The sequence below is a fragment of the Haliotis rubra genome, unplaced genomic scaffold, assembly GCF_003918875.1.
Source record: "Haliotis rubra isolate DU_JTF1 unplaced genomic scaffold, ASM391887v1 Scf90, whole genome shotgun sequence".
Lineage (NCBI taxonomy): Eukaryota > Metazoa > Mollusca > Gastropoda > Lepetellida > Haliotidae > Haliotis > Haliotis rubra.
In genome coordinates this window covers 651940-668792 of record NW_025767635.1, presented here as the reverse complement: position 1 = coordinate 668792, position 16853 = coordinate 651940, and the positions used below count along the sequence as shown (strand labels likewise).

The window sequence follows — 16853 nt, the reverse complement described above, 5'->3', positions numbered from 1 at the left end:
CTTTTTTACAGCATCAACAGCATGTCGGTCCTCTCCCATGACCATCTGTCCTACCAGGGGCCAGTGGGAGTGGTACTTGGAAAAACCAACTGTGCACGACACATTGTGATTATCACTGTTCCGGAATCGGATAACTGAAGCATCTATCGTATTGGATAATCCATTGAATTTGGGAACAACCACAGGCCTGAGACCTCTAGTCACTATGACCTCGTGGGAGGCATTCACTATCCGAACTCGCAGGTAGAAGGTTTCCGTGACAGTACTCGTCTGTGTAAAGCGGTGAGCTCGCAGCTTCACTTCGTCAGCATACAGCAGCGGAGATCCATTGTGAACATATTTCACCGTCTTCGACAGGAAGTCACAGTCAAAGATCTGAAACAAAAAGAAAAGAAAAGAGCTTCATCAGTTTGGATCAGTTTGCAAACGATGTCGGATGGCTGACACATATATAGGTGAAGGCATAGCATGCTTTATCATCCAAAACTGTGTTCACAGGAAATATTGCTTGTGTGAGATGAAATGATGTCTCCAAGGAGACATCATCATTTTGACAGTAGATTTTGTACAATGCCCTGACAATGCTACGACGTCATGAACTTGATGACGTCACAATGCTCGTTGATAAATGTAAAAATATCCTCGGCAAGCCAGGGATATTTGTAACTTTATCAACTCGTGGTGATATATTTGATATCAAAGGACACTCGAGTGAGATCCTGTATTTACCATACACAGGTCATACGTCAAGACTAAAACCAATCAGACAAAACTGAAATAGGATATGCAAAAACATGACTTTGTTGGTCCATTGTACTTTCCGCACAACTCTATAGACAGGCAGAGAAAATATCAAGATTCATAACTTAAAAACACCACACCCTCACTACCCATAACAGTCACCACCCTCTACACCCTCACTACCCATAACAGTCGCCACTTTCTACACCCTCACTACCCATAACAGTCACCACCCTCTACACCCTCACTACCCATAACAGTCGCCACTCTCTACACCCTCACTACCCATAACAGTCGCCACTCTCTACACCCTCACTACCCATAAAAGTCGCCACTCTCTACACCCTCACTACCCATAAAAGTCGCCACTCTGCACGCCATAACAGTCACCACCCTCCACACCCTCACTACCCATAACAGTCGCCACTCTCCACACCCTCACTACCCATAAAAGTCGCCACTCTGCACGCCATAACAGTCACCACCCTTCACACCCTCACTACCCATAACAGTCACCACCCTCCACACCCTCACAAGTCATAACAGTAGCCACCCTCCACACCCTCACAAGCCATAACAGTCGCCACTCTCCACACCCTCACTACCCATAAGTCGCCACCCTCCACACCCTCACAACCCATAACAGTCACCACCCTCCACACCCTCACTACCCATAACAGTCGTCACCCTCCACACCCTCACTACCCATAACAGTCACCACCCTCCACACCCCCAATGCCAATAACAGTCGCCACCCTCCACACCCTCACCTCCACACCCTCACTACCCATAAAAGTCACCACCCTCCACACCCTCACTACCCATAACAATCGCCACCCTCCACACCCTCACTACCCATAACAGTCACCACCCTCCACACCCTCACTACCCATAACAGTCACCACCCTCCACCATCAACTACCCATCAACCCCATCCCCCATCCGTGTGAGTGACGTGGGGTGGTAAACCCCCATCAATACCCAACCTTAAAACCACATGCATTCTGGAGGCATGTCCTATGTTTTCAAGTGTGCAAATGTCGAGATTAACATGGCGAACTTCGAAATCATTCGGTTATATATAGATTTGAACATTATTCACCCAGAGGCTGTTTTTCCAACATCTGTGACACCTCATTGATCACGCGGTCATGTAATGGGCCAATTCCTCTATCTAACGGAAATCAAAATAAAGCCTTATTTTCAAAACATTATCCTACTGGGCTTGTAGATTTACAAATATTATCTCATCTTCCTGGAGCGAGTGCTGGTGGGTATGGCAAATTAAGTCAGTGATGCCCTGAGAGTGATCAATCACAATCACAGACCCATCAGTCTCCCCTGACTGTCCTCAGTGAGAGCTGTGGGATGTTTTGTGCTGCATTTCCCATAGCCAAGCACTCTACAATGTAAACATGATGCGCAGCGAGGATAACGATGCAAAGAGTCTGTTTCAAACCGAATGATGAAGCTTCTAATGTGTGTTTCTCGTCAACCACTTCTGCAGATGTACAAATGACTGTCCACATATTTAGCTTCGCATTTGCTTTGTCAGCTGAATGGAACTGATTCTTACAACACACTCAGGTATGGTCCCTACATCAGCAGCCCTCTATGACAAGGGATTGGAAGTATTACTTACTACAGTGAAGAGCCCTCTATGACAAGGGATTGGAAGTATTACTTACTACAGTGAAGATCGCTGTATGACAACGGAGGGGAAGTATTATTTACTACAGTGAAGAGCTCTCTATGACAACGGAGTGGAGGTATTACTCTACTGACAACGGAGTGGAAGTATTACCTCTTACTACAGGGAAGTATTACTTACTACACTACAACGGAGTGGGAGGGGGGAGAGTCCTCTATGACAACGGAGTGGAAGTATTACTTACTACAGTGAAGAGCCCTCTATGACAACGGAGTGGAAGTATTACTTACTACAGTGAAGAGCCCTCTATGACAACGGAGTGGAAGTATTACTTACTACTGACAGTCTTTGAAGAGTGCCACTTATGACAACGGAGGGGAGCATATACAGTGAAGAGCTACCTACTACAGTAAGTGAAGAGGGAAGTCCCCTCTATGACAACGGAGGAAGTATTACTTACTACAGTGAAGAGCCTCTATGACAAGAGGGAGTAGTAGAGTGGAGGACAACGGAGTACTTACTACAGTGAAGAGCCCTCTATGACAACAGAGTGGAAGTATTACTTACTACAGGGGGAGAGCCCTCTATGACAACGGAGTGGAAGTATACTTACTTACTACAGTAAAGTGGAAGTATTACTTACTGACAAGACGGTGGGAAGTATTACTTACTACAGTGAAGAGCCCTCTATGACAACGGAGTGGAAGTATTACTTACTACAGTGAAGAGCCCTCTATGACAACGGAGTGGAAGTATCACTTACTACAGTAAAGATCGCTGTATGACAACGGAGGGGAAGTATTACTTACTACAGTGAAGAGCCCTCTATGACAACGGAGTGGAGGTATTACTTACTACAGTGAAGAGCCCTCTATGACAACGGAGTGGAAGTATTACTTACTACAGGGGAGAGCCCTCTATGACAACGGAGTGGAAGTATTACTTACTACAGAGGAGAGTCCTCTATGACAACGGAGTGGAAGCATTAGTTACTACAGTGAAGAGCCCTCTATGACAACGGAGTGGAAGTATTACTTACTACAGTGAAGAGCCCTCTATGACAACGGAGTGGAAGTATTACTTACTACAGGGAGAGCCCTCTGAATTTACTACAGAGCCCTGACAACAAGGGGGAGAGCCCTCTGTGACAACGGGTGGAAGTATTACTTACTACAGAGGAGAGTCCTCTATGACAACGGAGTGGAAGTATTACTTACTACAGTGAAACGGGAGAGCCCTCTATGACAACAGGTGGAGTATCACTTACTACAGTGAAGAGCCCTCTATGACAACGGAGTGGAAGTATTACTTACTACAGGGAAGAGCCCTCTATGACAACGGAGTGGAAGTATTACTTACTACAGTGAAGAGTCCTCTATGACAACGGAGTGGAAGTATTACTTACTACAGTGGAGAGCCCTCTATGACAACGGAGTGGAAGTATTACTTACTACAGTGAAGAGCCCTCTATGACAACAGAGTGGAAGTATTACTTACTACAGGGGAGAGCCCTCTATGAAAACAGAGCGGAAGTATCACTTACTACAGTGAAAAGCCCTCTAAGTCAACGAAGTGGAAGTATCACTTACTACACGGGAGAGCCCTCTATGACAACGGAGGGGAAGTATCACTTACTACAGTGAAGAGCCCTGTAAGACAACGAAGTGGAAGTATCACTTACTACAGTGAAGAGCCCTCTATGACAACGGAGTGGAAGTATCACTTTCTACAGGGGAGAGCCCTCTATGACAACGGAGGGGAAGGGAATAGGCTCGGATTGTCAACATTTCTCCTGCTGGTGTTTCTTTCAATGTGTTAACAAGGGAAATGTTACAGTTTACATGTGGGGGACATGTGGAGTTGACCCTGCACTTTTCTGTGTGAGGGGGGTCGCATTCACAGACAAGAGGCGTCCTTGACTACATGAGATGTGCCCTTGTGTTTCATTCATTCCTTTGCTCCACGTGTGTCTGATCTGACAAAGGCGACAATAGCCTTAGCCACTTTGTACTGCAATAATGGTGAAATTACATCTAGTATAAAGTTAACTGTGAAATAGGAGATGCTCTATTGGAGTTTGTGTAACGTGAAGCTTGGGCACAACTTCTTACTAAGTAAGACAGATGTTACCCGATGCTTGCTCCCACACATGGATGTTTTAATGTAGAATACATCTGGCATTTCAACAACTAGGTTAAACACTCGCATGTTATTACATTCATACAACCTATCATGGTTGCTTCTGGTGATATAGAGTCTATTTAATAAGCAATACCCTAACGGCGTTGTACAATCATACAACCTGACATGGTTGCTTCTGGTGATATAGAGTCTATTTAATAAGCAATACCCTAACGGCGTTGTACAATCATACAACCTGTCATGGTTGCTTCTGGTGATATAGAGTCTATTTAATAAGCAATTCCCTAACGGCGTTGTACAATCATACAACCTATCATGGTTGCTTCTGGTGATATAGAGTCTGTTTAATAAGCAATACCCTAACGGCGTTGTACAATCATACAACCTGTCATGGTTGCTTCTGGTGATATAGAGTCTATTCAATAAGCAATTTCCTAACGGCGTTGTACAATCATACAACCTGTCATGGTTGCTTCTGGTGATATAGAGTCTATTCAATAAGCAATTCCCTAACGGTGTTGTACAATCATACAACCTGTCATGGTTGCTTCTGGTGATATAGAGTCTATTTAATAAGCAATTCCCTAACGGCGTTGTACAATCATACAACCTGTCATGGTTGCTTCTGGTGATATAGAGTCTATTTAATAAGCAATACCCTAACGGCGTTGTACAATCATACAACCTGTCATGGTTGCTTCTGGTGATATAGAGTCTATTTAATAAGCAATACCCTAACGGCGTTGTACAATCATACAACCTATCATGGTTGCTTCTGGTGATATAGAGTCTATTTAATAAGCAATACCCTAACGGCGTTGTACAATCATACAACCTGTCATGGTTGCTTCTGGTGATATAGAGTCTATTCAATAAGCAATACCCTAACGGCGTTGTACAATTAAACAACGAGGAAACATTTACGCACATGAAAATTTTCCAATTCTGACTAGCATATTAACAACTGGTCAGCTGTTCCGCCCATACCACGCCCTCTCGCCACTGTGTCATCATCCAGTGTTTCACTTCTTGTAGGGATACACATCCGCATGTGTTTTGTTCTTATAGTACTTGTAGCTGTTTCTATAAATACCTCTCATGCACATGCACCGCCATAGTTTAAAGCAGACTACAGCTATGTGTGCAGGTTATCGTGAGCGCATCCTGAATGCAGCCGGCGTTAGGGTGCAACATGGTCGGCGTTGTTAGGGCTCGCTGACATCAAGTGTATATCGTATCTGCGGAAACACAGAGTCGACCTGGCACATCCCCCACGTCAACATGGACATTGTAGCATGCACTGATCACACACAGGAGGAAATCATTACACAGTTGTTACCCAAGCAATCCTAAGCCTAACATTGATTTCGATGTAGACAAATGTACTGATTAGTGATAAATGGCGTGTAGTTTACAGGTGTAGTTCACAGTGGTACTTTTACTGTTGTAGTTTACAGGTGTAGTTTACAGGTGTAGTTCAGATGTGTGCTTTACAGGTGTGCTTAAGAGGTGTAGTTTACAGTGGTAGTTTACAGATATAATTTAAAGGTGTAGTTTACAGTGGTAGTTTACAGGTATAGTTTACAGTGGTAGTTTACAGGTGTAGTTTACAGTGGTAGTGTACAGGTGTAGTTTACAGTGGTAGTTTACACGTGTAGTTTACAGTGGTAGTTTACAGGTGTAGTTTACACGTGTAGTTTACAGTGGTAGTTTACACGTGTAGTTTACAGGTGTAGTTTTACAGTGGTAGTTTACAGGTGTAGTTTACAGTGGTAGTGTACAGGTGTAGTTTACAGTGGTAGTTTTACAGTGGTAGTTTACAGGTGTAGTTTACAGGTGTGCTTTAGATGTGTGCTTTACATGTGTGCTTTAGAGGTGTAATTTACAGTGGTAGTTTACATGTGTAGTTTACAGTGGTAGTGTACAGGTGTAGTTTACAGGTGTAGTTTACAGTGGTAGTGTACAGGTGTAGTTTACAGTGGTAGTTTTACAGTGGTAGTTTACAGGTGTAGTTCACAGGTGTGCTTTACATGTGTGCTTTACATGTGTGCTTTAGAGGTGTAGTTTACAGTGGTAGTTTACACGTGTAGTTTACAGTGGTAGTTTACAGGTGTAGTTTGCAGTGGTAGTGTACACGTGTAGTTTACAGGTGTAGTTTACAGTGGTAGTTTACAGGTGTAGTTTACAGTGGTAGTTTTACAGTGGTAGTTTACAGGTGTAGTTTACAGTGGTAGTTTTACAGTGGTAGTTTACAGGTGTAGTTCACAGGTGTGCTTTAGATGTGTGCTTTACATGTGTGCTTTAGAGGTGTAATTTACAGTGGTAGTTTACATGTGTAGTTTACAGTGGTAGTGTACAGGTGTAGTTTACAGGTGTAGTTTACAGTGGTAGTTTACAGGTGTAGTTTACAGGTGTAGTTTTACAGTGGTAGTTTACAGGTGTAGTTCACAGGTGTGCTTTAGATGTGTGCTGTACATGTGTGCTGGGTGTAGTTTACAGTGGTAGTTTACAGGTATAGTTTACACGTGTGGTTTACAGGTATAGTTTACTGGTATAGTTTACAGGTGTAGTTTACAGGTATAGTTTACACGTGTGGTTTACAGGTGTAGTGTACAGTGGTTTACAGATTAGTTTACAGTGGTAGTTTACAGGTATAGTTTACACGTGTAGTTTACAGGTATAGTTTACACATGTGGTTTACAGGTGTAGTTTACAGTGGTAGTTTACAGGTATAGTTTACACGTGTAGTTTACAGGTATAATTTACACGTGTGGTTTATAGGTGTAGTGTACACGTGTGGTTTACAGGTATAGTTTACACGTGTAGTTTACAGGTATAGTTTACAGTGGTAGTTTACAGGTATAGTTTACACGTGTAGTTTACAGGTATAGTTTACAAGTGTGGTTTACAGGTATAGTCTACACGTGTGGTTTACAGGTGTAGTTTACACGTGTTGTTTTCAGTGGTAGTTTACAGGTGTAGTTTACACGTGTAGTTTACAGGTGTAGTTTTACAGTGGTAGTTTACAGGTGTAGTTTACAGTGGTAGTGTACAGGTGTAGTTTACACATGTGGTTTACAGGTGTAGTTTACAGTGGTAGTTTACAGGTATAGTTTACACGTGTAGTTTACAGGTATAATTTACACGTGTGGGTTACAGGTGTAGTTTACAGGTGTGCTTTAGATGTGTGCTTTACATGTGTGCTTTAGAGGTGTAATTTACAGTGGTAGTTTACATGTGTAGTTTACAGTGGTAGTGTACAGGTGTAGTTTACAGGTGTAGTTTACAGTGGTAGTGTACAGGTGTAGTTTACAGTGGTAGTTTTACAGTGGTAGTTTACAGGTGTAGTTCACAGGTGTGCTTTACATGTGTGCTTTACATGTGTGCTTTAGAGGTGTAGTTTACAGTGGTAGTTTACGTGTAGTTTACAGTGGTAGTTTACAGGTGTAGTTTGCAGTGGTAGTGTACACGTGTAGTTTACAGGTGTAGTTTACAGTGGTAGTTTACAGGTGTAGTTTACAGTGGTAGTTTTACAGTGGTGGTTTACAGGTGTAGTTTACAGTGGTAGTTTTACAGTGGTAGTTTACAGGTGTAGTTCACAGGTGTGCTTTAGATGTGTGCTTTACATGTTATTGCTTTAGAGGTGTAATTTACAGTGGTAGTTTACATGTGTAGTTTACAGTGGTAGTGTACAGGTGTAGTTTACAGGTGTAGTTTACAGTGGTAGTTTACAGGTGTAGTTTACAGGTGTAGTTTTACAGTGGTAGTTTACAGGTGTAGTTCACAGGTGTGCTTTAGATGTTATTGCTGTACATGTGTGCTGGGTGTAGTTTACAGTGGTAGTTTACAGGTATAGTTTACACGTGTGGTTTACAGGTATAGTTTACTGGTATAGTTTACAGGTGTAGTTTACAGGTATAGTTTACACGTGTGGTTTACAGGTGTAGTGTACACGTGGTTTTACAGGTGTAGTTTACAGTGGTAGTTTACAGGTATAGTTTACACGTGTAGTTTACAGGTATAGTTTACACATGTGGTTTACAGGTGTAGTTTACAGTGGTAGTTTACAGGTATAGTTTACACGTGTAGTTTACAGGTATAATTTACACGTGTGGTTTACAGGTGTAGTGTACACGTGTGGTTTACAGGTATAGTTTACACGTGTAGTTTACAGGTATAGTTTACAGTGGTAGTTTACAGGTATAGTTTACACGTGTAGTTTACAGGTATAGTTTACAAGTGTGGTTTACAGGTATAGTCTACACGTGTGGTTTACAGGTGTAGTTTACACGTGTTGTTTTCAGTGGTAGTTTACAGGTGTAGTTTACACGTGTAGTTTACAGGTGTAGTTTTACAGTGGTAGTTTACAGGTGTAGTTTACAGTGGTAGTGTACAGGTGTAGTTTACAGTGGTAGTTTTACAGTGGTAGTTTACAGGTGTAGTTTACAGGTGTGCTTTAGATGTGTGCTTTACATGTGTGCTTTAGAGGTGTAATTTACAGTGGTAGTTTACATGTGTAGTTTACAGTGGTAGTGTACAGGTGTAGTTTACAGGTGTAGTTTACAGTGGTAGTGTACAGGTGTAGTTTACAGTGGTAGTTTTACAGTGGTAGTTTACAGGTGTAGTTCACAGGTGTGCTTTACATGTGTGCTTTACATGTGTGCTTTAGAGGTGTAGTTTACAGTGGTAGTTTACACGTGTAGTTTACAGTGGTAGTTTACAGGTGTAGTTTGCAGTGGTAGTGTACGTGTAGTTTACAGGTGTAGTTTACAGTGGTAGTTTACAGGTTTAGTTTACAGTGGTAGTTTTACAGTGGTGGTTTACAGGTGTAGTTTACAGTGGTAGTTTTACAGTGGTAGTTTACAGGTGTAGTTCACAGGTGTGCTTTAGATGTGTGCTTTACATGTGTGCTTTAGAGGTGTAATTTACAGTGGTAGTTTACATGTGTAGTTTACAGTGGTAGTGTACAGGTGTAGTTTACAGGTGTAGTTTACAGTGGTAGTTTACAGGTGTAGTTTACAGGTGTAGTTTTACAGTGGTAGTTTACAGGTGTAGTTCACAGGTGTGCTTTAGATGTGTGCTGTACATGTGTGCTGGGTGTAGTTTACAGTGGTAGTTTACAGGTATAGTTTACACGTGTGGTTTACAGGTATAGTTTACTGGTATAGTTTACAGGTGTAGTTTACAGGTATAGTTTACACGTGTGGTTTACAGGTGTAGTGTACACGTGTGGTTTACAGGTGTAGTTTACAGTGGTAGTTTACAGGTATAGTTTACACGTGTAGTTTACAGGTATAGTTTACACATGTGGTTTACAGGTGTAGTTTACAGTGGTAGTTTACAGGTATAGTTTACACGTGTAGTTTACAGGTATAATTTACACGTGTGGTTTACAGGTGTAGTGTACACGTGTGGTTTACAGGTATAGTTTACACGTGTAGTTTACAGGTATAGTTTACAGTGGTAGTTTACAGGTATAGTTTACACGTGTGGTTTACAGGTATAGTTTACTGGTATAGTTTACAGGTGTAGTTTACAGGTATAGTTTACACGTGTGGTTTACAGGTGTAGTGTACACGTGTGGTTTACAGGTGTAGTTTACAGTGGTAGTTTACAGGTATAGTTTACACGTGTAGTTTACAGGTATAGTTTACACATGTGGTTTACAGGTGTAGTTTACAGTGGTAGTTTACAGGTATAGTTTACACGTGTAGTTTACAGGTATAATTTACACGTGTGGTTTACAGGTGTAGTGTACACGTGTGGTTTACAGGTATAGTTTACACGTGTAGTTTACAGGTAAAGTTTACAGTGGTAGTTTACAGGTATAGTTTACACGTGTAGTTTACAGGTATAGTTTACAAGTGTGGTTTACAGGTATAGTCTACACGTGTGGTTTACAGGTGTAGTTTACACGTGTTGTTTTCAGTGGTAGTTTACAGGTGTAGTTTACACGTGTGGTTTACAGGTGTAGTTTACACGTGTATTTTACAGATGTAGTGTACAGGTGTAGTTTACAGTGGTAGTTTACAGGTGTAGTTTACAGGTGTAGTTTACAGGTGTAGTTTACAGGTGTAGTTTACAGTGGTAGTTTACAGGTGTAATACATACATTAGTACCACACATGTGTTTTCGGTTAAGTAGACGTAATAGAACGATATCCCTGTCCTTGCTATCTAATCAACGACTCAATGACAACAAATAGGACATACAGAAAGAATGTTTCAATCATTTCTACCATAAATCCGCGACTGCAATAAAACAAATGATTCCGACATAAACTTGGAAATATACTTTGCCAAAAGATTTGCACTCGAGGTAAAAAGCGCACCTAACATTAAAGTAATTTCTTTCCCCGTTACACAGCATGTGGAGCCATTAGCTGCGTGTGTGAGGGACTGGCAGTGTAATCCACCCTGACACTCCGCCTACCCCGGTCCACCTCACAGCCTCATGGCACAACGCACACTGACATTTATTACCTTTCTAACTACTGCCATCTCGGCTCAGCTACACGGAGAAATGAGGAGGACTCCGAGGGAAAGGGGATGCTACCTGCCACAACTTCATGTCTCACACAGGAACATACATAACTGGTGTAGGACTCGCGAGGCGATATGGACAAACAATTGGGAGGGACAGCCTCCAACCACGTCTGTAGGGGTGGAGGGTAGTAAGGGGGTGGGGCGGCCTCCAACCACGTCTGTTGGGTTGGAGGGTAGTAAGGGCCGGGGTAGTCGATTCACGGCATTGTTAACGTTGAAAGAGGTAATGTACCGGTCATCAGGTTACTATATATGATGAAATAATCAATAGGCAATAATTAGAATAACTTATCAAAGAGATATCGTGAATCTGAAACCTAACCGAAGAATTTAGTTCATAATTTTCACACAGTTTCAGAGCTTTATCCCCGGGTTGAAAGCAGGCTGCTCTGACACAGCCCGCCAGGCGAACTCAACGACTGTAGGATCGAGAAAACGGTGGACAATATACTGAGTCAAAAAAGAAACTTCACAAAATGTAATTTGAAAAATAATGAATAATTTTTCTCTGATGATACATCTATGTATCCGAAATGGGATCCCTATCTTTCGACTCTAGAAAAACGTTAGCAAAACCCACTCAAACCCATCCATTCGTCGTGCAAATGACGTTAGTGTCAAATCAGGGTTTGCACGTGCAGTCGATCACGTGATCTTCGCATCGAAGTTTTCTTCATATGCACGTGTTTGCATTGGCCTCAAGAATTGAAAAAACACTTTTAAACCACAGTTCTAACGGTACTTGAAATGCCACGATTGTCAAATGTTCAACGTGAACGTGCCGTTGGCATGTTGCAAGCGGGAAGATCAGTTATTGACGTCGCAAGAGCAATGGGATGTAGCCGTCGTACTGTGTATGACTTGCGAGGTCGTCTACAACAAACTGGCACCACTTCTGATCGCCCAAGGTCGGGTCGTCCACGTGTGACGTCACGAGCAGAAGATCGTCAAATCGTCCTACGTCACCTACGTGACAGATTTCTGCCGGCTACACGAACCAGGGCTGAGATGTTTAGAGGTCGACTGTCCTCACAGACCATTCGAAATCGGTTGCGGGTTGCCAATCTCCATTCTCGACGTCCATATCGTGGGTCAATATTGACGCGTTTCATCAACATCAATGTCTGCTGTGGGCCCAACGTCACCTCCGTCACTACAGTATAGATCGTTCCCGACTTCTGGTCATCCGTGGAAACCTCACAGCTGCTGCTTACCGCGACCAGGTGCTCACCCCTGAACTCGTTCCTTTCATGGCGGCTCATGGCCCAGGACTACAGTTCCAGCATGATAATGCTCGGCCGCATACCGCGATGTTGACACGAAATTTCCTTCAAAACGCTGGAATCAACGTCATGGACTGGCCATCGAGGTCCCCTGACCTTAATCCAATAGAGCACGTTTGGGATGCACTTGGGAGAAGGCTTCGTGGTCTTAGGAACCAACCTCAGAATTTGCAGGAACTTGGCGCTGCCTTGCAAGAGCAATGGCGCAGAATCCCCAACCACGTGTTCACAAGCATCAGGCAGTCGATGAGGACACGGTGTTTGGCAGTGGTGAATGCGCGGGGCGGCCATACACGATATTGAACTGAGAAATTTCGCATTTTTATTCTTGTTACTTGACATTCTGTATACCCATGTTTTGGAACGGCGGTGTAGCCTAATGGAACTGATTATGGCACTGTCAGTGTATCGAGTACATCACACAGATCTCAGCAATGAAATAATAACCATTTAACCATCTTACCATCTCTTGTTTTTTATAGTGCCCTGAAGAAAGAATGTGAAGTTTCTTTTTTGACTCAGTATATCTATGTGAAGGTATGATTACCTGTAACAAGTAACACAGAGTAATAGAAATATTATGTCTACCCGTAACAAGTGACACAGGTATGTTTAATAGTAGGTATGTCTACCCGTAACAAATAACACAGGTATGTTTAATAGGAAAGTATGTCTACCCATAACAAGTAACACAGGTATGTCTAATAGGAAAGTATGTCTACCCGTAACAAGTAACACAGGTATGTCTAATAGAAAAGTATGTCTACCCGTAACAAGTAACACAGGTGTCTAATAACACAGGTATGTTTAATAGGAATATTGTGTCAACCCTTAACGAGTAACACAGGTATGTGTAAAAGGAACGAACGTAACTAAGTGTAGCAGATCATATTACACAATGTTCACGAACGTAGCTAAGTGTAGCAGATCTTGTGACACAATGTTCACGAACGTAGCTAAGTGTAGCAGATCTTTTTACATAATGTTCACGAACGTAGCTAATTGTAGCAGATCTTAAGCTTGTTACATAATGTTCACGAACGTAGCTAAGTGTAGCAGATCTTGTGACACAATGTTCACGAACGTAGCTAAGTGTAGCAGATCTTGTTACATAATGTTCACGAAAGTAGCTAATTGTAGCAGATCTTAAGCTTGTGACACAATGTTCACGAACGTAGCTAAGTGTAGCATATCTTGTTACATAATGTTCACGAACGTAGATAAGTGTAGCAGATCATATTACATAATGTTCACGAAAGTAGCTAAATGTAGCAGATCTTGTTACATAATGTTCACGAACGTAGCTAAGTGTAGCAGATCTTGTTACATAATGTTCACGAATGTAGCTAAGTGGGGCAGATCTTGTTACATAATGTTCACGAACGTAGCTAAGTGGGGCAGATCTTGTTACATAATGTTCACGAACGTAGCTAAGTGTAGCAGATCTTGTTACATAATGTTCACGAACGTAGCTAAGTGTAGCAGATCTTGTTACATAATGTTCACGAACGTAGCTAAGTGGGGCAGATCTTGTTACATAATGTTCACGAACGTAGCTAAGTGTAGCAGATCTTGTTACATAATGTTCACGAACGTAGCTAAGTGTAGCAGATCTTGTTACATAATGTTCACGAATGTAGCTAGGTGGGGCAGATCTTGTTACATAATGTTCACGAACGTAGCTAAGTGGGGCAGATCTTGTTACATAATGTTCACGAACGTAGCTAAGTGTAGCAGATCTTGTTACATAATGTTCACGAATGTAGCTAAGTGTAGCAGATCTTGTTACATAATGTTCACGAATGTAGCTAAGTGGGGCAGATCTTGTTACATAATGTTCACGAACGTAGCTAAGTGGGGCAGATCTTGTTACATAATGTTCACGAACGTAGCTAAGTGGGGCAGATCTTGTTACATAATGTTCACGAACGTAGCTAAGTGGGGCAGATCTTGTTACATAATGTTCACGAACGTAGCTAAGTGTAGCAGATCTTGTTACATAATGTTCACGAACGTAGATAAGTGTAGCAGATCATATTACATAATGTTCACGAAAGTAGCTAAATGTAGCAGATCTTGTTACATAATGTTCACGAACGTAGCTAAATGTAGCAGATCTTGTTACATAATGTTCACGAACGTAGCTAAGTGTAGCAGATCTTGTTACATAATGTTCACGAACGTAGCTAAGTGGGGCAGATCTTGTTACATAATGTTCACGAACGTAGCTAAGTGGGGCAGATCTTGTTACATAATGTTCACAAATGTAGCTAAGTGTAGCAGATCTTGTTACATAATGTTCACGAACGTAGCTAAGTGGGGCAGATCTTGTTACATAATGTTCACGAAAGTAGCTAAGTGTATCGGATCATATTACATAATGTTCACGAACGTAGCTAAGTGTAGCAGATCTTGTTACATAATGTTCACGAATATAGCTAAGTGTAGCAGATCATATTACATAATGTTCACGAACGTAGCTAAGTGTAGCAGATCTTGTTACATAATGTTCACGAATGTAGCTGAGTGAAGCAGATCATATTACACAATGTTCACGAATGTAGCTAAGTGTAGCAGATCTTGTTACATAATGTTCACGAATGTAGCTAAGTGGGGCAGATCTTGTTACATAATGTTCACGAATGTAGCTAAGTGGGGCAGATCTTGTTACATAATGTTCACGAATGTAGCTAAGTGGGGCAGATCTTGTTACATAATGTTCACGAAAGTAGCTAAGTGGGGCAGATCTTGTTACATAATGTTCACGAATGTAGCTAAGTGGGGCAGATCTTGTTACATAATGTTCACGAACGTAGCTAAGTGGGGCAGATCTTGTTACATAATGTTCACGAACGTAGCTAAGTGTAGCAGATCTTGTTACATAATGTTCACGAACGTAGCTAAGTGAAGCAGATCATATTACACAATGTTCACGAATGTAGCTAAGTGTAGCAGATCTTGTTACATAATGTTCACGAATGTAGCTAAGTGGGGCAGATCTTGTTACATAATGTTCACGAATGTAGCTAAGTGGGGCAGATCTTGTTACATAATGTTCACGAATGTAGCTAAGTGGGGCAGATCTTGTTACATAATGTTCACGAAAGTAGCTAAGTGGGGCAGATCTTGTTACATAATGTTAGCTAAGTGGGGCAGATCTTGTTACATAATGTTCACGAATGTAGCTAAGTGGGCAGATCTTGTTACATAATGTTCACGAATGTAGCTAAGTGTAGCAGATCTTGTTACATAATGTTCACGAACGTAGCTAAGTGTAGCAGATCTTGTTACATATAATGTTCACGAACGTAGCTAAGTGTAGCAGATCTTGTTACATAATGTTCACGTGTCACGATCTTGTTACATAATGTACGAATGTAGCTAAGTGGGGCAGATCTTGTTACATAATGTTCACGAAGTAGCTAAGTGGGGCAGATCTTGTTACATAATTTCACAAAGTAGCTAAGTGTAGGCAGATCTTGTTACATAATGTTCGAATGTAGCTAAGTGGGGCAGATCTTGTTACATAATGTTCACGAACGTAGCTAGAGTGGGGCAGATCTTGTTACATAATGTTCACGAACGTAGCTAAGTGTAGCAGATCTTGTTACATAATGTTCACGAACGTAGCTAAGTGAAGCAGATCATGTTACACAATGTTCACGAATGTAGCTAAGTGTAGCAGATCTTGTTACATAATGTTCACGAATGTAGCTGGAGTGGGGCAGATCTTGTTACATAATGTTCACGAATGTAGCTAAGTGGGGCAGATCTTGTTACATAATGTTCACGAATGTAGCTAAGTGGGGCAGATCTTGTTACATAATGTTCACGAAAGTAGCTAAGTGGGGCAGATCTTGTTACATAATGTTAGCTAAGTGGGGCAGATCTTGTTACATAATGTTCACGAATGTAGCTAAATGGGGCAGATCTTGTTACATAATGTTCACGAATGTAGCTAAGTGGGGCAGATCTTGTTACATAATGTTCACGAATGTAGCTAAGTGGGGCAGATCTTGTTACATAATGTTCACGAAAGTAGCTAAGTGGGGCAGATCTTGTTACATAATGTTCACGAATGTAGCTAAGTGGTGCAGATCTTGTTACATAATGTTCACGAACGTAGCTAAGTGGGGCAGATCTTGTTACATAATGTTCACGAATGTAGCTAAGTGGGGCAGATCTTGTTACATAATGTTCACGAACGTAGCTAAGTGGGGCAGATCTTGTTACATAATGTTCACGAACGTAGCTAAGTGTAGCAGATCTTGTTACATAATGTTCACGAATATAGCTAAGTGTAGCAGATCATATTACATAATGTTCACGAACGTAGCTAAGTGTAGCAGATCTTGTTACATAATGTTCACGAACGTAGCTAAGTGAAGCAGATCATATTACACAATGTTCACGAACGTAGCTAAGTGTAGCAGATCTTGTTACATAATGTTCACGAACGTAGCTAAGTGAAGCAGATCATATTACACAATG

General features: G+C 41.7%; 1 protein-coding gene across 1 annotated transcript in view; it reads right to left on the bottom strand.

Moving 5' to 3' along the window:
• LOC124263912 (FRAS1-related extracellular matrix protein 1-like) overlaps positions 1–16853 on the bottom strand; it is a 102039-nt gene that overhangs the window by 23695 nt on the left and 61491 nt on the right. The window contains 1 exon segment of the mRNA XM_046698640.1: positions 3–375. Coding sequence (XP_046554596.1) covers positions 3–375 — 373 coding nt within the window.